This window comes from Pholcus phalangioides, unplaced genomic scaffold (assembly GCF_987345545.1).
Source record: "Pholcus phalangioides strain wild (caught in Gottingen) unplaced genomic scaffold, Ppha-v1.0 ptg000008l_1, whole genome shotgun sequence".
NCBI lineage: Eukaryota > Metazoa > Arthropoda > Arachnida > Araneae > Pholcidae > Pholcus > Pholcus phalangioides.
In genome coordinates, this window is record NW_028301601.1 from 18,572,127 (window position 1) to 18,598,876 (window position 26,750).

At 37.5% G+C, this 26,750-nt stretch overlaps 1 protein-coding gene across 1 annotated transcript in view; it reads right to left on the minus strand.

Moving 5' to 3' along the window:
* The window catches only part of Mco1 (Multicopper oxidase 1), a 67,663-nt gene that overhangs the window by 17,788 nt on the left and 23,125 nt on the right, over positions 1-26,750 (minus strand). Inside the window, exons 5-11 of the mRNA XM_089234311.1 lie at positions 15,271-15,437; positions 14,314-14,420; positions 14,052-14,223; positions 10,999-11,246; positions 5,616-5,809; positions 5,346-5,496; positions 1,108-1,320 (exon numbers count right to left, since the gene is read on the minus strand). Coding sequence (XP_089090437.1) covers positions 1,108-1,320; positions 5,346-5,496; positions 5,616-5,809; positions 10,999-11,246; positions 14,052-14,223; positions 14,314-14,420; positions 15,271-15,437 — 1,252 coding nt within the window. The remainder of the gene's footprint in view (positions 1-1,107; positions 1,321-5,345; positions 5,497-5,615; positions 5,810-10,998; positions 11,247-14,051; positions 14,224-14,313; positions 14,421-15,270; positions 15,438-26,750) is intronic.

A 26,750-nucleotide genomic window follows, 5' to 3' on the forward strand; every position in this document is an offset into this window, starting at 1 on the left:
ATTCAATCTGCAGTAAATTTCTGTATGGCGAAATGAACGGAGTTGGTGTGTGGTGAAGTAGTAGTAGAGTAGGAAAAAACATGTATTTTTTTTTTCTAGTTAGAAAGGAGCAGCCCCTTCCTTTTCTAGGAAATGCTCATGGGGCCCTGACAAAATTCCCTTTTCCCGGGTCCCATGATGCTCTTGAGATGTCTTTGCACCTTGTGTATCAGGGACGTTGGAAATGTGTGTCATGCTCGGTTTGATCTATAAGAAAATTTTGATTTCTGGATTATTCCTGGAGGCGCTCAGTGAGCAGCTACAAAATACTGTAAGCAGGCCCATCCTGGGCCCAAAAGCTGGGTAGTTTCTTCTGAGCCCTCTTTCCTACCTGCTGAGACGAAATTTACTTTCGAAAATTTTAACCAGATATCATTTTCACGAGGACCCCGCGCCGTGCCAGGATGGGTCCTGGTTGACTCACGACATTGACTGTGAGTGCTTGAACACCCTGGCTCCGATGCCATCGACTGTTCTAAACCAATATTTTTTTCTATTGTCTTTTACTGGTTTGACATGTTTAGAAAACTGGCTTTTTAACGGTCGAAAACTCAGCAAATAATTATATAATTATTTCTGATAAAAACAATAATTATTTATTTTGCGTGCAGATGCCATCATTTTTCTTTGAAGTAATTACAAGAATAGATGAAGGAAGAAACATCGGAGAAAAATGGAAGCTTTCTTGTGTGGAGGTGAATCAGTTACTTGTAACAGACATTGCAGAAAGAGTACTATATAAGTACCTACTTACTAATACATCTACTCCTTTAAGCGTAATAATATCATTTTGTAAATGTTCTGCTTGGTGCCACGCCGATTGATTTTTTCAAGTACAAAAATTGATAATAGTAATGCCTATACGATATGACTTGCCATTGTTTTTGATGAAAAAACTCACGAAATGAATGATGGCATGGAAATCATATCAAAAAAAAAAAAAAAAACTTGTGAAGAAATACAATGTATGAGGTGGAACTCTTCATAAATAAAGTGACACTTTGTATGAATAATATGTATGAAGAGATAGCAATGTGTTGTATATCATGTCATAAACACTGCCATTACCTTCATTTTCGGCGTCCATGGTGACAGAATACAATATGCTCGGCACCACAGTGATCGAGTCACGGTAGACATGATGGTGAACAAAGCTGTTGCCGTGGAAATACGCTGTGTGCAGATCGATGGAGCGGCCGACTCCCAGGATATTCCAGGACACCTTGTCTCCCTTGCACATGACGAGTCCTTCGAGGTTCCCGTACATGCGACCATTGATGGCTAGCGATCCGACATGCAATAAAGTCGTGAATGGCATTAATAAAACAACACCGAAACATTTGTCTTTAATTCGTGTATTAATAATAAATCGGCTCGTTTACTGGTGAATCAATTATGAAACCGATTCTCCGGATTGTCATCAATCAATTAACACTGAAAGGACTAGACATCCTGTATAGGTCTCGGGTAGATAATATACGACAAAAAAACCCATTAATTTTGACATGCAACACAGAATTTTAAATAATAATGGAACTGGATCGCTTTAAAGTCCCTCAGCTTCGAATGAAAGAATTAGATCTTGCAGCTTCGGATGAAGGAATGATATTTTGCAGCTTCTCGGATGAGGGAATGATATTTTGCAGCTTCTCGGATGAGGGAATGAGATTTTGCAGCTTCGAATGAAGAAGTGACATCGTGTAGCTTCTAACGAAGGAATGAAATCTTGTAACCTCGAATGAAGGAATGCAATTTCGTCACTCCGATTGATGGAGTGAGATCTGGTAGCTTTTAATGGAGGAATGAACTTTGCAGCTTCGAATGAAGGAATGAGATCCTATAGCTTCAAACGAAGGAATGAGGTCCTATAGCTTCAAACGAAGGAATGAGATCTTGCAGCTTCGAATGCAGGAATGAAATTTTGTCACTTCGAATGAAAGAATAAAATTTCATCACAGATGATGAAAAGGAATTTCACTTGTTTTTTCAATCAAGAAAAACGAGGTTTTACAGCTGCTAGAACGAAGGAAAGAAACCTCGTGGCTCTGGATAAAAGAATTGAATACAGAATATTTATTTCTAATCCAGCCCAAATCCATTTTGAAAACAGCATCATATCCTTTTCGTCGAGCAACTGAAGAAAATAGAGGAAACCAGTCTCAATGGAGAGGAATGTAATCTTGCAGTTTTATATGATGAAAATTCGAAGGTTTAAATGAAAAAGAGAGTTTTTTCGAAGCTTCGAATGAAGAAAAATGCGATCTCACGGTTTCGAATGAAGGAAAAAGATCGCACAGCTTTAAATGAAGGAGTGAGATCTTACAGCTTCAAACGAAAAAAATAAAATCTTGTGGCTTCAAATTAAAAAAAAAACATAACTTGCGGCTCCAAATCGAGAAAATGAGATCTTGCGGCTTTAATGAAGAAAATCAAGAACTCGCAGGTTCTGGTAAAAAAATGAGATTCAAAGTTTCGAATAAAGGAATAAGATCTTAAGTTCTAAGTCTCAAGACTTCACGTGAAGGAATGAGATCTTGCGGCTTCATATATATATAAAAAGAATGAGGCTTTGCGGCTCTAAATGCAATAATGAGGCCCTCCGGCTTGAAAATGAAAGAATAGCTTCAAATGAAAAAGAGAGAGAGAGATGTGAAAGCTTAAAATGAAGAAACATCGGATTTTACAGTTTCGAATGAAAGAATGAGATCTTGTGGCTTCAAAAGATAAAATTTGAAATCTCAGAGGTTCAAATGAAGAGATTCTTAAAGCTCCGTATGACGAAAAATGCGATATTACAGTTTCGAATGAGAGAATGATTTTGTGCATCTTTAAATGAAAAAAAAAAAAAAAAAAATTGAGAATTTTTACAGGTTCAAATAATAACAGAAAAATAACTTTATTTCGAAGCCTGAAATGAAGGAATGGAATCTTACAGCATCAAATTAAGAACAATGCGATCCCAGAGTAATGAAGAAATGTCTGGCAGGTTCGAATAAAGAAGAATAAGATCTCGCAGCTTTGAATGAAGGAGTGAGATTTTTCTGCTTCAAATGAAGAAATATGAGACCTCTCTCGGGTTCAAATGAAGAAGAAAAAGGAAGGAGATATCTTGAAGCTCTACGAAACTCCGAATGAATAAAAGATACAAATCTCACAGTTCTCAGATGAAAGAAGAAGACCTCGGACTCAAGCGAATAAAGATACCGTACTTTTTAAGGGGAATAAGACAAATTAATGAGGAAATGATTATTCTGAAGATAAGGTTTTCTTGTACAGAGTGAAAAAATAATTTCATGAATAATACTGGAAAAAAACCGTTGTAATTGCTAATTTAAAATTGTCTCATAACCTTTTAACATTTTCAAAAGTCCTGAAAAACTCTGCTCTGGTAGAAAAAGCATAAAAAATTCATTAATGAATCAATCTTTTAATCATTAGTTTATTTCAAATTCTGCACTCATATTTTTGATTGCATATGATTATATATATATTATGTATATATATTATTGTATATGTTATGTTAATAGAATGTTTCACATACATCAAATGCTTATGTTTTTGCATATTTTTTAGCGTTAAGAAAATAATGCGCTATTGTCACTATGTGCATATGATAATATAAAATGACATGAAATCAATATAATTTAATGAAAATTGACTCAATATAAAAGAAATTGTTCAGTTCATAAATGAGGCAAAATATTGGAGGTCCATTCATAAATACTTTAGTTAAAAAAAAACACTTTTTCTTCAACTTTCAAAAGCTTGAATTCCAAACTAAATTTCAAAATGAGATTGAGTCAATGAAATCTAAATCTTTTCAATCATTATACGAACTGAACAGTCTTCCTTATTTTGAATTAATCTTTTATTGAATTATATTGAATTCAGGCTACTTGATCATGAGAGCGAATAATGCATTATTTTCCTTAATGTGCGAAAATTTGCAAAAAAAATAATAATAATAAGTGTTGGAGATATTTAAAACACTGCATTGTTCTACGTATAATATAGCGCAAACAATGGAAAATACGTGTAAAACATTTTGGAATAAATCAACATCAACTTACTTTTTACCATTGTCCGCAAAATAAATCTCTCCCATCTTATTTATGAAAATATTTCTCCCGTTCATTTATCAAATCTCCCATTTGTTTATTGAAATATTTCTCCATTTATTTATTTCTTGCCGGTGCGCAAATTAGTTCTCTCCCAATCAATGATTTGTGCTGGTACGTAAATTATTTCTCCTACTTATTTATTTTTTTGTCAGTAATCAAATTTTCCCCAATTTACTTACTTTTGCCGGTAATCAAATTATTACTCCAATTTATTTATTAAACTACTCTTGCCCCATTTATACGTTTAAATAGTAGTATTTTTAAAAAGATATTTCTACTATAGAACATTTTAGTACACCGCCAATCGACTGCTTTTACAAGGGGACACCAGTATTGATTGGTGAGGGACAATGCAAGGCTATGGTGAGAATTTGGACGCAGGGAATTTTTCTCTAATAGGGTTGTTAATAAATGGAATAGCTTACCCCCGGAGGTAGTAAATTCTAACAAAATTGACACGTTTAAAAAGAAATACGATAAACATGTTGGGGTAAATCGAGAAGCTATCCATACTTAGAATAAGACAACCATAAGTATTCTTTATGGGCATTGTATAATATTTTATCATGCGTATATATTGTTTACAATTTTTGTTAATTGTATTTTTGATTGGGTTGCTATATTTTTGAAATATATGACATCCATATTTTTATGGGCATCTTTTTCTCAGCCACCTCGTTGGGCATTTTGCCTGTTGTGGCGTTGTATTTGTATAACATAGTTTTCGAGAACTTTTAAAAATGTTAAAAGACATGCGATCCCTTAGTAACCTTATCTACGAAGTTGCTCTTTCTTTCCATCCTTTCTTTCTATAATACTGTTAATGATTTCTTTTTCCACACATATATTGTATATTTCTGCTATATACATGTAAGAGCGAAAGAAAACACGTAGGGTTAGGGTGAAAAAGCACTTAAAAAACTCTCTTATCTACCTTTTCTATTGTACTTTTTCTTACTATATATTTTTCTTTTCTCATTCTTCCTTTTTCTAACGTGTGGTTAGATTAGGGCAAGGTTACCAGCAAGGTTTCACCAAATGGAGCTAATCCAAATTTGTCGCCAAAAACCTGTACTTGAAGTGATTAATTCACCCTCAGCTTAAAGTCATGGGAATGTCACACGAAACTACTTGATAAGTGATCACCAATTCTAAGGATCGGAAAACGGACACACAGATACTCACAATATCTCCTGTTAGCAGTCGTAAAATTTCTGTCATAAAAGTCAACACCATAGGGATCTCCAGTGTAAGCAAGTACACTGTCGTCTAAGTAATGAGCTACATTTTCATCTACGGCGGAAAACAGAAGTGAAAATTCTCTGTCTACATTTCGCTGTGAAAAGAAACAAATATACAAAAAAAAAAAAAAAAAAATTGCAAAATTTCACAAATATGTATCATACGTAATTTATATTTAAATTTATGAGAAAATGTGGAGTGAAAAAAACTAACTTGATGACTATTTTGATCCAAGGACCCTGGTCGACAGACTAATAAGATTCCATTAAGCCCGTCGTAAGCGTCTCTCCTGAAATCTTCATCTGAGAAATATCTCCAGGGTAGACAGTCACCGTCCAGCTCGCTTGGACCATATTCACTGCGGATCGTCCAGTAAACCGTCTTTGTTTCGTTCGCCCCGACCGGACCTATGATCGATCAAAGTATCACGTGTATGTGAACAAAATTTGATTTACACCACACATCGAATTTTAAACATATTTATTTCGATATTGGTACGTCCATATTTTTCTGAACCGCACACGATCCGCAGATTATATTTCTGGTACTTATTTTTTTCAGGTCTATGAATTATTTTTCCTACTTATTTATTTTTTTGATCCGCAAATTATTTCTCCTACTTTTATGTTTTTCATTTCGAGACCGCAAATTATTTCTCCTACTTATGTTTTTCATTCCAAGCCTCACACTATTTCTCCTACTTATGTGTTTTTCATCGAGGCCGCAAGTTATTTCTCTTATTATGTTTTTCATCCAGCTCGCAAATTGTTTCTCCTACTTTTATGTTTTTCATTTCGAGACCGCAAATTATTTCTCCTACTTACATGTTTTTCATCCAGGCCTCAAGTTATTTCCCCTTCTGATATGGTTTTCATCCAGGCCATAAATTATTTCTCCTACTTATGTTTTTCATTTCAGGCCTCAAATTATTTCTCCTCCCTATACGCTTTCATCGGTCGCAAATTATTTCTCCTACTGATATGTTTTCATCCGGGCCTCAAATTATTTCTCCTTATATGTTTTTCATTCAGGCCGCAAATTATTTCTCCCATACATTTTTTTCCTTTCCGCAGTTAGTTCCCCCATTAATTTATTTTTTCTGATTCCTCAAATTAGTTCTTCAATTTATTTGTTTTTACCGGTCTGAAAATTATTTCTCCCATCAATTTATTTTTTACCGATAAGCAAATTATTTCTCCCATTTATTTATCAAAATATTTCTCCCATTCATTTATTAAAATATTTATCCCATTTGTTTATTGAAATACTTCTGCATTTATTTATTTTTTTTGCCAATGAGTAAATTAATACTTCCGTTCAATTATTTTTGCTGGTCCACAAATAATTTCTCTCACTTCTTTAGTCTTTACGGTCCACAAGTTATTTTTCTCATTTCCTTATTTTTGACGCTCCGCAAATTAGGTCTCTCATTTATTGATTTGTGCTGGTCCGTAATTAATTTCTGCATTTTATTAATTTTTTGCCAGTTTTCAAATTATTTCCTCCTTTACTTACTTTTGCCTGTCCGCAAATTATTTATCCAATTTTTTGATAAAATATTTCTCCGATTCATTTATTAATAGTTTCTTCCATTTATTTAGGAAATATATTTCCCATTTATTTATTAAATTATTTCTCCTATACATATTTACTTAGATATTTCTTTCACTTATTTACGAAGATATCTCCCCCATTTATTTTTGCCGGTACGCAAATTATTCCTCTAATTTATCTATTCAAATATTTCTCCCATTTATTTATCAAAATAATTCTCCCATTTATCGAACTTTTTCCGGTCCGCTGCTATTGTTCAACTACTTTTACCGGTCGTAGTTGTAAAAGGGTCGAAAAAAACAATAATTTAATACAGGTTTTTAGACACAAAACTCTCATCAATACTTCTTAATAGCGATTCTTCGCCAAATTGTCATCGTTCGAAAATAAGCCTAAACAATCACTCAAGGTTATGAGATTTCTTCACATCTCCTTACGGATGGTAATCACATATTAAAATAACAAGAAAATTTCCTCTTGGAAAATTTCACAATATCTATGATGACGTCAAAAAGAAAATAAATTTCAATAATTTATTTTTCATGTTAATACGTGTTTTTCTATTTTGTGATGAAATAAAGAATGTTCTTCGATATACGTGGTGGGAAACGGGCAAGTGTCAGGAATCTGTGATGTATAATATACGAGTCAAATATGTTTTGAGGAAAAAGAAATAGGAACAAAATAGAAGGTTCCAGATATGTCACTCGCAGCAAATATTTTCTCTGTTGGATTATTTTTATTAGTTCTAGGATGTGCCATTCGGCAAAGAACGTGTCAATGGCAGTGACAGCTGACAATATGGAAGCCGGAATACTTTTATAGATTTTAAAGATCGTCTTTTTTTGGACATGGGATTGTGATTGATGAGCCCGATGGAATCGATGTCCGTGCAAGTTGAGTAAATATCGGAGTTTACCGATTCCGATTGAAACCTATGACAGGATCGAGTGGTATATTTTATTATCCAAAAAGTATAGACTCATTTCAGGGAAAATGAATTTAAGTAATACGCAAAACTTAACCATTGTGGGTTTAGGAGTTCCATTTACGCCGCGCCATTGAAATGACTCAGAAAGCACGCAGATTTGTTTACGAAGTGCATATACACTCATGTCCATAAATTAAGGATAATGCCAGCTCCGGCAAATAAAGGTTCAGAAACAAAACAAACGTTACTTATTCATAAAGCCCATTTATTAAACAAAAGATAAAGGACAAAAACGATGGTGTATGTATGATACCATTCATAAAAACTACGATTTTTGCTCCCTGGGGCAATTGTAAAAAATATCTCCTTTACAAAAACTTACTATTACATGGTTGGTATGATGGTTAATACATTGTATGTCTCCCATGCGATGAAATACAGAGTATAAATTATCGATCTGATCTTGGGGAAGATCACTCCACTCAGCAAGCAATGCTCTCCGAAGTTCCGGTACACATGTAGGAGGTGGTTTACGGGCTGCAACTCGTCGGCCAAGCATGCCCCACACATGCTCTATCGGATTCAAGTCAGGTGAGAATGCTGGCCATTCCATACGGGTTATATCCTCAGATTCAAGGCATTCGTTTACGATGTTTGCTCGGTGAGGACGGGCGTTGTCATCCATAAACACAAATTCTGCGCGCATGGCACCCCTAAACAAACCGTACATGTTGTTCCAGAATGATGTCCCGATAAATTTGGGCTTTCATGGTTCCGGTTTGAACATGCAGATCTGTTCTGGAACCCAGTATAATTCCACCCCAAACGAGCAATGCTGCACCACCGTAACGGTGTCGTTCAATGATGTTGTCTTGGTGGTAACGGGTACCTGGCGTTCTCCATATGAAAGTCCGACGGGAATCAGACTGCAAGCTAAACCTGGACTCGTCGGAAAACATCACACAAGCCCACTGTGACGATGTCCACATTGCATGTTCTCTACTCCAGGCTAATCGCTGCCGACAGTGAGTTGCCGTGAGCGGAACACATCTGACAGGCCTGCGAGCATATAGACCAATATCTCCCAAACGTCTGTACACGGTTTGCCTTGAAACTGTGGTACCCGTGGCTGCAGATAGCTGACGAGACAGGTCGGATGATGTGCTCCGTCTGCTTCTTTTGGCAGTTACTGCCAAATACAGGTCTTCATTCGGTGTTGTAACTCGGGGGCGACCTGTACTGTAACGTCTACTGACATTTCCGTTATCTTGGAATCGTTGCCAAAGCCTAGAGATGACACTTTGGGCAATTCCAAGTTCCTCGGATACTTCCATCTGAGTACGCCCACATTCCAGGCGGCCGATAATTCTACCACGTAAAAAATCATCCACGTGCGTCCTCTGTGTCATAACTATTCGCTTATGGCACTGAGCACCTTACAGAACTCTTGTGAACAATTTTACTTCTTTGCTACCATTCCTTATATACCCCCCTCTTACACTCTCGTCATTGTGACGTACTATCGGCATCATCTGGTGGCTTCCTGAAATTTGCATATCATTCTTGCAGATGTGTGTGATAATTCTACAGGTGAAATTTTTACTTTAGATTTCGATTTCCGTGTGATTCTGAATTATCCGTAATTTATGGACATGAGTGTATTTCCAAATTTATAGGACATCAAGAATTTATGGGGCAATTTACTCCACGGAAATTTAAAAAAAAAAGTGTTTAAATAATTAAAAATGGCGCGTTACTGAAATAATCCTCGATATTTTAAGTATACGGAGGGAGGGTTCAATCAAAAGTATCCGAAACTGAGAGCTTCCAAAATTCAAGTAAAATATTGAAATTGGTCTAAAATACTGTTCCGTGGTAGCTTTATTTTCCCGACAAAAGGAAGCGAAAATGTCAGTTAAAGAAATATTCGTATCTCTCTGAATTATATACCGAAATAATTCAACACTCTGAGAATAAAATTTACGGAAAGGGGTCATTCAAGTATTAAGTCTGAATCGATGGGGGAGGGGAGGTTTCCGGATTTGCTGACTTATGATGACGGATAAATTTGGCTGATGCTTACGTCATCATCCACCCTTTATGACAATATGAAATGTTGTTATAATGCATCTTCACTAAAAATGCGGAAAACGAGAAAAGTTTGGTACCTGGTATTGGGTACCTGAACTAACATTTCCCTGATTGATACGTCCTCAAAAGACCTCCTTTCTTAATGGAATTCTGAGACATCAACAGATGCCTCCCCCCCTTATGTCTTGTCTCACTTGTAAGGGGGAGGAGGGGGTCGGCTAAACGATTTTGTGTCAGTGTGTTCACATGCGTGGTCCTTGAGTGATTTGCTGGACTCCCGTACTTAAGCGGATGCATACTCTACGAACGGGGGGGGGGATGTGGTTCACCGAGGTTGCGCATGGTGATCGGGGGGGGGGGATGATTTGTCTACGTTCGCCCTAAGCGGTAGACGTAATACTTGAATGGCCCTAATTATCGGTGATTGAAATTCTTGATTTTGAGCATTTCCATACAAAAGAAACAGTTTCTGTATCGGAAAATTTTAGGGCTGCAGAAATGAAAATTTGCGAACGGAATGTGAAAAATGAATGAAAATTTGTTTCATTCAATTTTTTGCAGGATAAACTGCTTTCGCCGATAGAGGATCAAATTGCATTGACAATGTTTTGATTTGAGGCTGTATAAAAATGTTAACTTTTATATTTCTTGTAATAATAATAATTTTTTTAGGAAGCTCAGTCAGCAAAATTGATAATTTTCCATGTTTTACGGGAATGTTGAAATGTACCTAGGGCCGTAACTATGCTGGCGCAACCGGGGCGCTGTCCCTGGGCCCCAGCCGAATGGGGGCTTCTCAAAAATTTAAATTTTTTTTGCATAATAATAACCCTTCCGAGAGGTGGCCCCCCAAGGAAAAGTCTGCCACGGCGCCCCGAAAAGGAACACTACGGCCCCGAATGTACCGTTGAATTCTTAACAATATCGGGCACTCTAGGTCAAACACTCTGGTTGATACTGTATTATATTTGTGTGTGTGAGAGATGAATTATTTCTATAATACATTCGAGACTTACTCACCAGATCGTAGGTAATAGGCACCGTGGGTATGTATGGAGTAAGGATACGATGCCCTATTTTTTAGGGTCACCTTGACGATATCTCCGACCTCGACCCGAATTGTAGGTCCCAAAAGGGCCAGGTGAATGTCATCCGGACCCCGTTCCTTCCGCGTCAAGAACGTACTGTCCGTGTACTCTCTATACACTGCTTTGCGGTACACTCCTCCGATGCTATGTAGGCCACGGGTGAAGTACTTTGAAGCGTCCCTGATGATACAAAAAAGTGCACGTCAAAAGGGGAACATAGAAACTCATATTATTACTACAGGCTGGTTCCAAATCGTTCGCACAGCAGATATCTCTACAACCGTGTGTTTTAGAAACATACTTTCAAATACAGCGAATCCTCGGTGTAACAATACCATGCAGGCGAAGATCGTAGTAAAGGATATCGTAGTATCGAGAGAAGTTTAACATTAGACTACAGGCAATTTCAAACAAGATTTGAAAAAAATATCGTTGTAAAGGGATTCATCGCTACATCGAGTATCGTTGTAGAAAGGTTTCACTGGATTACCAAAATCGCTGGATTACTGGAAGTTAAGTGAAAAAAACCCATTTAAAAATAATGTAAACTTCTGCGCACAAATATGCTTTCCTCTTTCTTCTATGCTCGAAGAGAACTCCCGTAAAAATGCCGGATACTGAAATAACTGGACGGGATAACTAACGGGTTATCGGAAGACTACCAAAGTTGCGAAATCATAGCACAGTAGACACGTACTGTGCTATTATTTCGCAACTTATCACTCATGGGTGGAGATACGGGGGGGGGGGGGCCCAGCTTCAAAGGTGGAGTCGACTGATTTAATGTATATAGGTATATATGAATTAACATCATCATCATCGTGCCCCCCAGCAATAATGACCGTGCTCCCCCCCCCCCAGACTTCCAAGTCTATCTCCGCTTATGTTATCACTAGAGCCCGGATTATATGCACTAAAAAAGTGTCAAAACATGCTCTGAAAATATGCTCTTAGAAATGCAAAAATATGCGCTTGAAAATGCAAAAATAAGCACTTAAAATACATAATGTGCACTCAAAATGCCAAAATATATATTAAACAACCCAGAATAGCACTAGAAATCTTGAAAAAGTCAAAAAGTCCGAAACGTACAAAAAATGAGAAAATATAAATTAAAAAAAAACACCATGCAATAAAAAAGCAGATGTGTTTTTTCCTATTTCTTCTATTTCTATTTTCTTCTATTTCTTAGTGCATTTGCAATTGCAAATTGCAATAATTGCAATAATTCATTTGCAAAAAATATCCCCTTATAATATATATGTACCGCATATGCAAATAACTTCTACATATTTTTTAATTTTCAGTTTGTTGTAGCTGCTCAATAACGAAAATACCAGTAACAAAAGAATTTCGACACCATTTCTAAATACAAATTTAACATTTTGACATGCCTCTAGAAAAATAGCCTTACAATAAAACAGTTAGCATTCGTAAAATATTACTTTTATAAATATGTATTAATTCACTAAATTTCACCTGCGGGAAAAGAAACCGTTATGACCGTTATGTTATGAACTGTATTTATTTGAAAAATTATTTTAAAAAAAATGAGTGGGCTTAAATAAACCTTCAAAAACATGCATTTATACAGAAAATTCTTTGATTTTATGCATTTATATGCATTAATACTAAAAAAAAGGCCAAAATATGCAAATGCATATGCACATATGCATTTGCCTGTAATCCGGGCTCTAGTTATTACTGTGTTGGCAAATTTCATTGGCTCAAAAGTTGCCATTTTTAGGAACTGTGCACAAATATAATTAATTTAGCAATTATATTTTTTGACAAGAATTTTTAAAACCGGGAATTTTGAAATTACGTTTTTTTCAGTTTGTGGACCACACCCCCCCCCCCCCCCCCAATCATTAGCGAAAAGTGCTGAGAAGTCAAACATTTCCGTTAATATCATAGGCGGCGATTGACGTGAAAGTCTGGGTGGTGGTGGGGGGGGGGGCACGATGATGATGTCAATTCATATATACGCGTATACATTAGATTAGTAGACTCCATCTTTGACGCTGGGAGGGGAGGGGCAATCTCCCCAATTCCCGCCCATGGTTAATATTGCATTTAATTAAAACTATGCAATTTATTTTAAACAGCTGCGTTTACATTTCACTAATTCGAGTTTCATCACACACAGGGTCTACTACAAATACAAATACAACGCCACAACAGGCAAAATGCCCAACGAGGTGCTGGCTACTACATAGAAAGCTATTTTCCTATTTTCTCGATTATACGACCCCCCCCCCACCCCCCTGAAAAAAATCTAAGACATTCCAACCCATTTTTGACCGCTCCTCAAATTCGTGACCAAATTGCACAATTTTTTAATATGTGATGACTGGTTACTTAAATAACATACTTGAGAAGTTTCAACAAATTTGCCATTAATTTAGAAGGTTTTTCTTTGTAATTAATGTAAATTTACAATTAATAAATTTTCTAATTAATATAAGTTAATGAAATTAATTTAATTAAGATAAATAATGATTACGATATTGGAAAACCTCATGTATCAGATGATGAAAAAAATTATATTTCTGTTCACATAGTCATCGGGGGGGGGGGGGGATCCAGATAGAAAATCAAAATAAAATTTTCAAAAAATTTCATTTTTGTAAAGCCAAAATTTAATTTTTTGTAAAAATATATTAAAAAATCCTATGGCACTCGTCAAACCTTTTAATTTCATACAAAAATTTGAATAAAAATTAATTGAAAATTTTTTTTTCAACAAAATGTTACGCAAATGCAACGTCAGTCGAAACATTTGTTAATTAACAGCACGTCATTTGAGAAAACGTCAATTGAAAGTATGTTTCTAAAGTCAACGGTTGTGGAGATATCCACCATGCAAAACATTTGGTACACCCTGTATAGAAATGTAGCCCCCCCCCCAATTGGGGGGAAGGGGCAATCTGAAACAATTCGGCTCTCCTAAATCGATTAATTAATGCGAATTTTTATCCTTACGGGTCATCGACGAGTTTCTGACCATTGAGGAAATTAATCCCTGATGGTGCGTAATCCCATTCGATCTCGTCGATTCCGATGTGGATTTCTCTGATCCTGCCGTTCAGAGCGTCGCCATTTTGTTCACGTGAATTAGGGCAGTTCCTCACCCTGAAGAATGCTTCCATTCCAGCTGGAAAAAAAAGGAAAAAGTAATAATTAATAAATAACTAAAAAAGAAAAATTATAATCAAAATTTATTTGAAAAAAAACTATTTCTTACAATGAGCATGTGACCCGACTTCACAGCGTATAGGCCAGACCCCAGGCCTTCTGGCCACCATATAGGCTGTAGTGAATTTCGCGGCAAACAGGTTGACGTCATCGGTTCTGAAATTGATTATTGATTTTAATTAGATGATCATCAAGTTGAAGACGGACAGTATTTAATGGATAATGACTAGATTATGTTCATGAAAAAAATCGAAATTCTTCAGCCGGGCCCACACCCGCAGCTCAAAAACCAGTTTTGGGGTGGGGCTACTTAAAATCGACGCTTAAAATCACCCGAACTGCACTAGTCACACCTAAAAAAACCTTTTTGGTGCGGCTGGTGGGGATCCATTAAGCTTGGGTTACAATCGTGTCCAGTCTGGTTAAACAGTCATTCGCAGGTATTTGCTTCCAATATTTGCCTCCCCGTGCTGCTATGAAGCACCAGCTGGCTACATTCTTGCCAAGAATGGCCTAATGTTCCTTGGCGAATATATTTGCTTCCAGAAAACCCTCCATGTTGTGCTTCTTGTCGTTCTTTGACCTATGGAGGTATCTCTGCCTTGGGATGAAGGAAGGAGGGGGGGGGGGTGGAAGGTCCCGGTCGTTCTCTTCGAACAGCCTTCGAATTCCTTCTAGCTTCGAACATTTGATGATTACTGATGGTGGAACGGCCACACTACTATCTCACCACACACCAACTCCGGACATATCGCTATACGCAATTAATTGCCGTTAAGGTGTTGGGTTAAAAATGAAGGCATCATCTATCGGTGGACGCCTAAGCACGTCTAAAATATCTTGTTATCTATATTCTTCCCTCGTTCGAACCTGCCGGCATCTTTCACGTAGTAGACGAGCACCTTACCACCACGCCACTCGCCCATGAGACCAATCTTGGAACGTATTCGGCTGGACATGATTGCGTGCGGCCCCGGCTTTATGAGTTACTAAAAAATCGTCTTACTTATGACCATTCCATTGTACGACATGGCCTTCAAAGCTCGCAGTATGAACATCGACGACATCGCCCATGCCAACCAAATGCCAACTGACCCGGTCACCGACGCAAAACTCGATTCCTTCAAGATTACCGAAAGCGTATCCATTTATAGTGTGCATTAAATTCGATGCCTAAAAATAGAAAATAAAACGCATTTTACAAACGTCTTTTAACTTCATATATACAGGGCGATCATAAAATAACTTTGCCGATGTACGAGTCCCTCACAGTCGCAAAAAAACTAACGAATGCGAATGGAATTCGAGGTGTTTCGCAGGATCCGCTCGAGGATGAACAAAACCCTAGCTGTCGTGGTTGCATCAACAAAATTTCGGAAAATTCGAATGGCAGCACTCGCCTCTATGTATTGCTTAGTGATCGGCGCAGTGAAAAACCATGGATGGCATTGGAACGGTAGCACGATAAGCGCCGGTGCTAGATGCAGACAAAAATATAAGCAACAAATGGGAATAACCAATTCAGCTTAGATTACCGCAGGAGGAATCCCCCCCCCCCCACACGTCCGAGTTCCAATTGGTTGAAAATTTTCCAGAAGAATGTGTTTACCATTTACGAAGAAATGTAAAAAAAAAAGAAGGTCGTAACTCTCTCTCTCTCTAAACTAACGAAATTCGTAAGTAAACATTTAAGGGGCCATTCAAGTATTAAGTCAGCATCGATGGGGGAGGGGGTTTCCGATTTGCTGACAAGGGAGGGGGGAGGGGGTTTGGATGATGCTTACGCCATCAACCATCCTTTATGAAGATATGAAATGTTCTTAAAGGCACCTTATTCGGTGCGCCAAAAACGAAAAAAAAAAACACCTTGCGATAGTTATTGGGCACCTGAACTAACATTCTCCCTATTGATAAGTCCCCTACAGAGCTAATTTAGTGATCTCTAAATGTTTCACGGATCCTTCAAGTGCTCTGGAAATGTGTCGGGGCCGCTTAAGTGCTCTGGAACTGTGCCACGCATCACTCAAGTGATCCGTAATTATGCCACGGATCAATTAAGTAATCTGGGAATGTTCCGCGGGTACCTTGAGTGATGTAGAACCGCACTGGGAGCCGCTTACGTGATCTAAAACTGTGCCACGGATCGCTTACGTGTTCTGGAACTGTGTCGCGGGTTACTTAAGTGATCTTTGAATGTGGAAGTGATCTTTGAGGCCTACTTCAGTGATCTGAAAATGTGCCACGGGCCACTTAAATGCTCTGGAATTGTGCCACGGGTCATTAAAACGATTTGTAAATGTGCCGCTTAGTTCATTTTTACAAAATTAGGTTTGAGGCGGTAAGCCACATCAGATAACCTTCAGGGCCACATTTGGTCTGCGGGTCAAGGGTTTACCATGTATAACTTAAAGGGTGGGTCGCAATGAATTTCTTAAAGAGAAATTTTTTGAGTTCTGACCCTTCGAGTAGCGTTGAAATTAACAGAAATTGATTATAATAACACATATAAAGGTATTTGCTTTTAAAATTTTAATTTTTTTTTGAAAAAATTTTTTGCTTTGAAAATGTAATTATTTTTTTCATCTCGGGGGGCGGGGGGACGTACGAGTCTCCTATGCCCCCCTTCCGTGTACGTTTCTTATCCCACCAATATGCGTTAGGAGGTAAGGAGCAGAGCTGACGAAATTTTGTCGACAGTGGGGGGGGGGGGGGGGTCCAGAGTTTTGCTGACAAGGGGGAACGGGGTCAAAAATTGCAAAAAATTTGCTGACGTAATACTTGAACGGCCTCTTATGGCAAGTAAAATTAAAAAAAAAAAAAAAAAAAAACTCAATAATCAGGCTGACCATATTTGCTCTTGAAAAATGCGGGAAATTGGGCTTTGAAATTCGGGACATTGCTAATTTCGCCAAAAAAAAAAAAAAAAAATGATGCAAAAACCAAGGAAAGTTGCCAAATCATGCTAAAACCACAGAAAAGTCGCTAATCGCGGGAAATAAAGCGCCACTTCAAATTACAGTGAATTAAAATAAAAAAAACATGACAAATATGTGCGATGAATATTCTTATTTGTAGTCGTAGTGTAATTTCTGAGTTGAAAGATAATTTTATCTGTTGCTCTGATGAATAAAATGAAGAATAAAAATGGCAAGTTGGCTTCGTTGAAAATACGTGAAAAGTCGGGAAATCTAGAAAAACTGGGCCTGGCCCGGGAACTGCGGCCGCCTTGCAAATAACTATGGAATTAAACCTAATAATTCCTCGAGCCATCTTAACTACAAACATGGCCAGCACTACTAAAGCCAATAAATATGTTTAGGTACCAAGTAAGAACCATACATTTAAAACTATTACATGCATTTTATATATAAAACAATAACTCACAAACATTTGAATCAATAAAATTTTTGTAGTTTTTTTATACAATTCAGAAACAATGTTTTATTCTATTTTATCGACAAAATCTACGAAAGAAAGGAATTTTTATGGATTTTATTACAATTTGCAAATAATTCTTACAAAACCATAACTTTTTCATCACCAGATGGCTCTAAAATACTGTTATTTCGGGACCAAAATGTACAAATATCCTTACAGTGAAGTTTTTACTAAAACAAAAATTCCCGTGTCTTTTTCTTGTCGGGAAAACGTCAAAATACGTCGCGTCTATACAATGAAATACTTTTAAGTAATTAGATTTTTTTTTATATGTTTATAAAGGGTGTCGTGTAAGTGCTAATGCAGCCTTTATATATTCATATACAATTTAAAAAATGTACAAAAATTACTCTGCACCAGTTTTGAGAGTGAAAATACAGTGTGCAACAACACAACAGATGAACAATCTGAATTTTTATGCGCGGTCCCTCCTTTCCTGTCATGAGATGAAGGCCAAATTAGCATTTACAGGACACCTACCTCTATATGTTATATCCGAATTATTTTCGACCTGGAGGAAATTTTTTGGTAAGTTTTAAGTAGGGTAGTTAGCAGAAGTAAAAATGTGTTTTTAAACTCTTTTGTAACGACATCTGCACTATAACGTCAATATCCAGTGCCCCAGCTGATTCCTATGAAGAATAACTTCAATGAATCTTGTTTATAACGTCGATGAAAACGCAACGACCTCGGATATAACGACACTTATTTCGTCACTTATTTGTTCCGCGTCCCAAATATTTTTCTTTTGAAAATTCTCAGAGAAATGCCTCGTTTTTTTCGATGAAGATAAATCAAATATACAGAAATCCGAGATGCAGACAATTTGTAGTTTTTAGTATATACAGTCAAGGCACTTATTGAGATCGCATCGTAACTCGGGGTTTACTGATAACAATAACCGAATGGTAACTATATCCGAAAAACGTCCCGTTTGCAAATACGGTGACCACATATTCGAGTATTGGTAAAACGGGACAATGTGTTTTTTTCTTTTCCCACGTAATTGGTTGCAGAATGTTCAATCTCATTCCATTTTTTAAAAATTATATTCCAAAACAGGACCTTTTGCCTCCCTTTGAGCTGAAATGATGCCTGCACTTTTTTCAGCCATTGTGAGGCGGTTGAATGAAACTGTTTAATGTATATCGCGAAATTACGATATTTTTTAAATATATTATATATTCGTATTCAGCACATTGAATTAATTAGGAAATTACTATATTTTCCATCTCAAAAGCAGAAAATTTTTGGAATTTTGTTGCCCAGTTTCAGCTGGGCTGGAAGAGATCTCGGCAACGGGATAAGTCCAGTGGCAAAGTTCCGGACCAGTTTTAGCTGTACCTTTCTTAGGAAGGGATTTTTTGAGTCCGTTTGCAGTCTACAGCTGGTAAGGATTTCTTTTACTTTTACGGTAAATCAACCTACACAGTTGATTCACTAACGACTCATTAAAATCTGCAGTTTTTAGATTCGCTTCCTTTTTCTATGGAACTAGGCTTACTCTTAACCCGTGAGCCTACCGTGGCCAGGCACGGGGAATCTTATGAAAATTAGATCTGTGTTTAAGTATATTCGAGAGTAAGTACGCAAATTGATAGGCAGGTATTTTTAGCTAGATGCCCCTCCCGAGAAAAATTCTTATGTCCGGAGACCTATGATATGGGTTCAAACCCTACAGTCACCCCGGTGGTTGGTCTGTTGAAGTTGGTTTAACGTGGTTCCAACTTCGAGGCGCGAATGCAGGACCGATATCTCCGCCAAAAAGTTTTCGTCACAGAGAGCAACAGGCCTACACAACGGTACATTTATTCAATCATTAGGCTTCCCGCATAGTTTGAAAAATTTATAGCAGATATAACGGCAATATAACAAGCATTACACAGAAACAAGCTTGACGTACAGGGCCGTCATTTCAACTTTTTCCAGGGGGAGGGGGGCCAACCATTTTCTAGGGTGGGGGGCAAAGCACATGTACTCAATGTATATATATTTGTGTATATATATATATATATATATATATATACCATTTTTAGTGTATTTTCAAAAGCCCCCTGAATGACGGGCTCGTTGACGTCAGGTGCAGATCCAGGAAGATGTGACGGGAATGGGTGAATTGTGTGAGTTACTTTGATCGTCCCGTATTTTACTGGACAGACAAATTTTCCCGTATTATTCGGCTCTTAGGAGGGGCGGTCGTTCCCATAGCTTTCTTCTGGGTCCACACTTGCGAGAAGGCAGACATCTTCAGCCGCGAATGAAGCCGAGGTTAACAAAAATAAAGACGACTTAAAACTCGAAAATATAAGGCTCTTCTTAGAAAATAACACGATAAATATAACATTCATTTCTTCGAGTCCACTACGAAGTTGTTGTCCCTGCCAACAAATAATAAGTCAAGGTTTCTTGATTTTCATTCGGCACCCCCTATACCAAATTTCGTCAGCTGCGTCAGGCCATGAGTAAAATTTCTCAACTTTCTTCATGGCCCTTACACACGCCTCCACAATATGATCAAAAACGGTGAGCATCTGTTTGTTTTTTATCTCACTAACAGCCTCTTCAAGTGTTTCATTTGAATAATTGCGGTAGGGTCGACTACCCAGCTTCCACACCTACTGGGACAATAACAAACTACTGAAAAAAAGGGCAAAAACCATGAAAAAACTAGATGGCACAAAGTCAGCACCTGAATCCCCATTTTTTTTGTTTATGCGCCATATTTCTGCCGAAAAATGCAGTATTTTTACAATTGAAATAGGTATTTCTTATCGCTAGTAACTTCTACATAGAAATATTAAATTACCTAGTGTCCACGAAACACACACTGTCTGCACCAGGATAGGTTTACGCTCACTTCAAAAATTTCGAGTAAATTAAATTATAACCTGAACAATTCCCTAGACAACAACTGACAGCAGCAGATGGTGCAATAAATGCTGTCGGTGAGTCAACCTACAACTCCTGAATCGGCATGAAAAATTTTGAAACCGATTGTTCATTGATACGCTCCCAGAAAGCGCTTGCGTCCTAAAATCCGTGAATGGCACATTGTCGGAACCTTGGCACAAAGTCATCCCAGTTTACGGTATGTAATACCATAGTGTTGAGAGACCAACAGGGGTATCAAGACATTTGAATGATTGATGTTTGAAAAAAATGTTCCTTATCTAACAGAAAACTTAGTTTTGAGAAAAAAGCCTTTTAGTGAAAAACATTAGCATGTGTGTGTAATCTCTGCCGGCAATTTATAATAAAATATTTTTAGTACAGCTGGAACCTTCTTGTCCATACTTCACAATTTTATTATTAAATAATTAAATAAAACTTATAAAAGTAATTAAATACTACAAAAAACAACGTGCTATTCACGTACAGCGTTCACTGGGTGAGAACAAAATGAGTCTAAAGATGCGAGCGAAAATCACCCGCAAAAATATGTGCTCGTGTGAAAAGGCGTGCGGATGAGGACCAGAGTCCGCTCCGTGTGCAAGGGGCCTGAGCGTACAAAGCATTCCTTAAATAATAATTATATGAAGAATTTTCTATATTAAATGCGTTTCTGTTCGGTTTTTCCACCTTTGGGCATAATTGCTAGACGTCCCATGTGTTCTACAAGGTTCAGGATCATCCGCATGGAGGGCATGCATTGTATATTCATGTATTCCTTGGGGAAGGGAGGCTTAGTCCTCTTACAAAGTTTATTAGGGAGGGTCCCAAACGCCATGAGTCCTCAGATTCCGATGTCTATGCCCAACCAGGGCCGTCTTAAGAGTATCGTGGGCCCCCGGGACAAGTGGTTTTTCGGAGGCCCTGCCGGGTAAATCCTAGAAAATTTCAACCGGATCTCATTTTTGTGAGGCCCTCTTTTCTTGCACGGGTGGGCCCACGCGTTTAGACGGCACTGTGCCCAACATGTTGTAGGTAAGACTAGATGTTTGATCATCCACGGCAAGCATTTTACCGCCACCTTTGTAATGTTGGAGAATAGGTTAAAAGGTAAAATTTAAGCCCCCCAGTTGCTGCCTTGGTCCACACTTCACGCAGTGCTACAGTAATGCGTGCATCTACAGGCAATTCTCTGAATCGAAGACTGATGCATTCATAAGCGTACGCAGAATTTTCTCTAGGGGGTTTACAAAATATAACTATAATCTTAGGTTATAAGGGGGTTTGGAGCGTACGCAAATGGATGTATTCCATCAGGCGCCTAGAACAATATTATATTTTACATTATAACATTCTATAATATTTTGTTTATTGATATTAATAACAAAAATTTCTCTTTTAATCTAGCAATAATTTTTATTTAGAACGTTTGTGTATTTATTTGCTTCAATTTTACTATAATGGTTTCCCTAAGTGTTCCTATTAATTACAAAGTACGATGAGTTGTAACTGAATAAAAAATTTCATATCTGATTGAAGTTCAACATTTTCAGTATAGATGGCAGCAGCAAAATACAGCATGATCCAGTAAAGCTACGGTAGAGCGTTGGGTTACAACGTTATACCAACCGTCCTCCTACGTTTCGGAAAATTCGTTCTTTTGTCCTCCTGTTTGGGTTTCCACAGAATCCCTTTTTTTCTGGGTAATTGCTTTTTTTAATCTGAAACATGTATCTCTTCATTGGTAAAAGTGTTTACACGTGTCTTTTTTCCCACACATTTTTACACGCTTTGACTAACGCCATCGAAATTCCCAGACAAAAATCCAAGACGCCTTCAATGAGTATTGCTTTTAAAAAATGCTCATGAATAATAAGCAAGTGTTCATATCTCACGTAAAATCAGGACCGCAACTAGATGATTGTTCACCCGGAGCAAGCGCGCATTTTCGATGCTTGTAATGTTGAATGAGAGGTTTCAGAATGAAATTTGCGCCGCCTCGGGTCTAGCGTCCGGCGCACAATAGATGGCGTCACTATTCCGACCCATCAAAAAACCGGCCACAACAATAATTTTTCCAAGCAATAGTTTTTCCAGAACTGCTAAAAGAAACAGAAACAGAAAAAATTCTGGGAATTTGGACGGGCATTGGTGAATGCGTGTGGGGGGAAAAACACTCATATCAATGAAGAAAATATATGTTTCAAAGTGGGGAAATTCTTTTTCCCAGAAAGGAAGAAAAATTGTTCCGGAAACTTGAAAAACAGGACAAAAAAAAGGGCGAATTTTCCGAAACGTAGGAGGACGCTTAAAATGACATCAAAAAGGGAACAATTGTTAACCCTAGCCCTGGCATCACTACAACGGTAATCAACTCACCCATTACTAGAAACTAGAAATTTCCAAATAAAAAACACGTAGAAATAATTTGTATGATAACTTTTTTTTCTTCTAATGAGTAGGGCTGGGATCTTTGAAGCATAAAAATCCGAGCCCTACCAATGAGCATGCCGTGAGAAATTCAAAATATACATTTTAAAAAACATTTTTGCTTCTTTGTGGGTATTTAATTTTCAAATGCATATTTTCTCAATTTCAGTACATATTTTGGAATTTTTAACCATTTCTTTTAGGGGTTTTTTTGGTGCACATTTTGGCATTTTTTAGTGCATATAATCTGGGATATATTCATAACTATTAAAACTAGCAAAGATAGAAATAATACAATTTTACCGGTAAAATATTTTAAGGTTGAAAAACATGTTTTTATTTAAGATGAATATTCCCATCATGCCGAAAAGGAAATTTATATTAACAGATAAACAACTCCATGAAAGATATCCATGTTTTCGGCCAGTCAGAGTGCACGACATGTTGCCAAATAATAACGTATGTTTCGATAAGGTTGTTAATTGTCATATTAGCTTTTTTCACATTTATCAACATTTTTAAACATAAGCAACATCACTGATCGAATCCATCATCCTAGACTGAAATTTGAGCAAAATTTCCGGTAAATTTGAATAGTTTTCTTGACGATTTATCATATTTACCGATACGAGTTGGGAATTACGCATAATCAGCGATATATAACTGTGAAAAACAAAATTTATTGAACTTATAAAAATGGTTGGTAACCAAATGTATTTATGATAGCTGGTGATTATGCATAATATATAACCGGAGATTTATTTAATTCCCAGAACATATATATAGCGGCTCTGTTTTAGTTGGGAAAAATTGATGTAGTGACGGGTTTCTTTTTTATTGGCAGAAAACGTGACGGCATCTGTTGTGTAAGTTAGGGATAATTACGTCATCAAAGATGCGCGCAGGCATCCTCCCTTCTGTTTCGAAAATAGTAACCCTCGCTATTAGGCTGGGGTTACCAGGAAAAAATCACACTATTGGTGAAAAGATGTTGTCAGATGCATGTTTGCAGAGGAAAGTGCTCTTATAATGAGTTTAATACTTCTGTCAAATAATAGTGTCTCGAAGAATACAGGACATGCTAGACGATGTTGAGAGCACAGTCATAAGTCACGTCAAAGGTTGTGAATTTTTTGTCTATTCAAGTCGACGGAAGTACCGACGTTGCGCAATATTCTGTACTACTTGTAATTGCTAAGTACTTGAAAGAGAATTTAAAGTAAATCTTTTTATTTGTCACCCATTGAAGGTGTCGTGCGACTGTTAGACTTATTCGAAGCAATTAATCATTATTTACTTGAAAGAAGAATTCAAGAATTCAAAATGCATTGGGCTCACAACAGATGGAGGAAAATCCAAGGAAGGTTGCTGCTACTCAGGCCGTCGTGCACGCGTGGCAGAAGTCGCTCCGAAATTAAATGGGCTTATTGCTACTTATACATTCACAGACAGATCCTTGCACCGAAACCGTTGCCTCAAAATTTGCGAAACGTTCTTGGTGAAGCGGTCAAGTTTGTCAACATTTTCAAGGTGAATCCTACCAACTACAAATTATTTAAATGGTTGTGTGAAGACAATCTACACAACGCTTTGCTTTTGCGCACAGAAATTAGGTGGTTGTCTCGGGGGGCATCAACATGCTCGCTTGCCCCGGATGACCAAGCATCTAGTTGCGGCCCTAGTTCCTATACAGGGCCGGATTAACCATTAAGCAAAATAAGCACGTGCTTAGGGTATCAGTACTAAAGGGGCACCACATAAAGAACATCAAATGGCAGTTTTTTTTTTTAATGTGCAATTTTTTTTCAACATCGATCATCCGATGGAAGATCTTAAAATTTTAAGAACACTTGATTGTATAGGCGAAGATCGTTATCGCAAAGGATGTCACAAAATATGAAAAACTAATAATATTGCAAACTAGACTTCACATTATTGCTGGGTTTTTCGATTAGCTTTTCACAATTTTCATAAAGTACGCCCAGGGCTGTCTTAACATTATCGTACGCCCACATACAAAGCGATTTTTCCTGAAAGAGAGGCACTACTACCTAGCTAAAAATTCCTACCTACCTATTTGCATATTTACTCTTGAAAATCGGAACCAGATCTAATTGTCAATTGACACCCCGGTGCCAGAAGTGCCCAGGTGGGGCCCATGCAGTAAAGCAAGTTCTACAGAATAAGGACATGGTTTTTGTGGGTCATTAGAAGGGCCGTCTTAAGAGCATTATGGGCCCCCGGGCCAAATGATTTTTCTGAGGCCCTACCAGGCAAATTTTCGAAAATCTCAACCAGATCCCATTTTTGTGAGGCCCCGTTTTCTCTTGAGGCCCCCGGGCCGTGCCCGGGTAGGCCCATGCCTTAAGACGGCACTGGTCATTAGTAGATCAACTGTGTGGTTTGATCTAGAGAAGTAAAAGAAGTGCTACCAGGTGTAAATTACAAACTTGAGAATGTATCTAAAAGAAAAAAAAATACCCAATGTGATTCGTCAGAAATAAGATACCTACTGGCAGGGCCGCAACTGGATACTAGGTTATCCGGGGCAACCACTCATTTAGGCACCCCCCCCCCCCACGTAATGCTGAAGGATAGGTTCAATGGTGAAATTTGCGCACCCTTTTGTAATGCGCCCGGTTCACCAGACCCACCTGCTCCCCCCACTAGTCGCGGTCCTGCCTATTGGTAATATTATGGCCATTCTAACATTCAATGGTTTCTCCTTGGAGTGTTGTTACAGTGTTTATCTCATCAACCGTTCGTCGAAGTGGTGGTATAGTTCTAATTTTCAAAATTCTCAAAATGCGACCAGAAATCACCCTGTACGAGTTCTGAGGATGGAAAATACAGTGTACACGAAATAAAAAATGTAAATTTTTATACGATCCCTCCCCTTCCCCGTCCTCTAACTTCAATTGGACAGTTGTTGCTCTTTCTTTTCTGAGCCTAAAGAACAAATTTCAAGTTTTTAACTGCATTATTGTCTGGGATATTTAAATTCCAATATCGGAGACAGGTCCGGGCTTAGGAGAATTTCGCGGCCCAATGCAAAAAAATATTTGCGGCCCCACTCTAAACATTTTTTTTATGTAGTTGCTCCCCGACTTACGAACTTTTCGAGTTACGAACATAAATCTTGAAATTTTGTTTTCATGAAAAGAACGAATTCTATTACACTCGTTTTTTTTCCATTATTTCAGGAACGCGTTGGTTGTCTGGATCGTAATCAAACACGATCCATTGATAGGGAATGACATTTAAATTAATTTTACGCAATTCATAAATTATTAATAATAATTAGCGTGATCCGGCAGCACCAACAGTATATAAATCAAGCCTCCATCGAGCTTATATTACTGGAGAGAGTATGACGTCAGCGGTCTCCGCCTTGGCAGTGCTGAGAACGGTGTCCCCCAACATCTTTCGACGGAAGTGTGACTCGGTGAAAACACACACAATCCCCCGTTATTTTCTTATGGCATCCACAGGAATTTAAAACAATAAATGAAAGAGATAATTCCAGAATTAATGAAAGTGATAATTCCAGAATTAATGAAAGTGATAATTCCAGAATTAATGAAAGAGATAATTTCAGCAATAATGAAAGAGATAATTCCAGCAATAATGAAAGAGATAATTTCAGCAATAATGAAAGAGATAATTTCAGCATTAATGAAAGATATATTAATAAAATTAATGAAAGAGGTAATAATGAAATTAATGAAA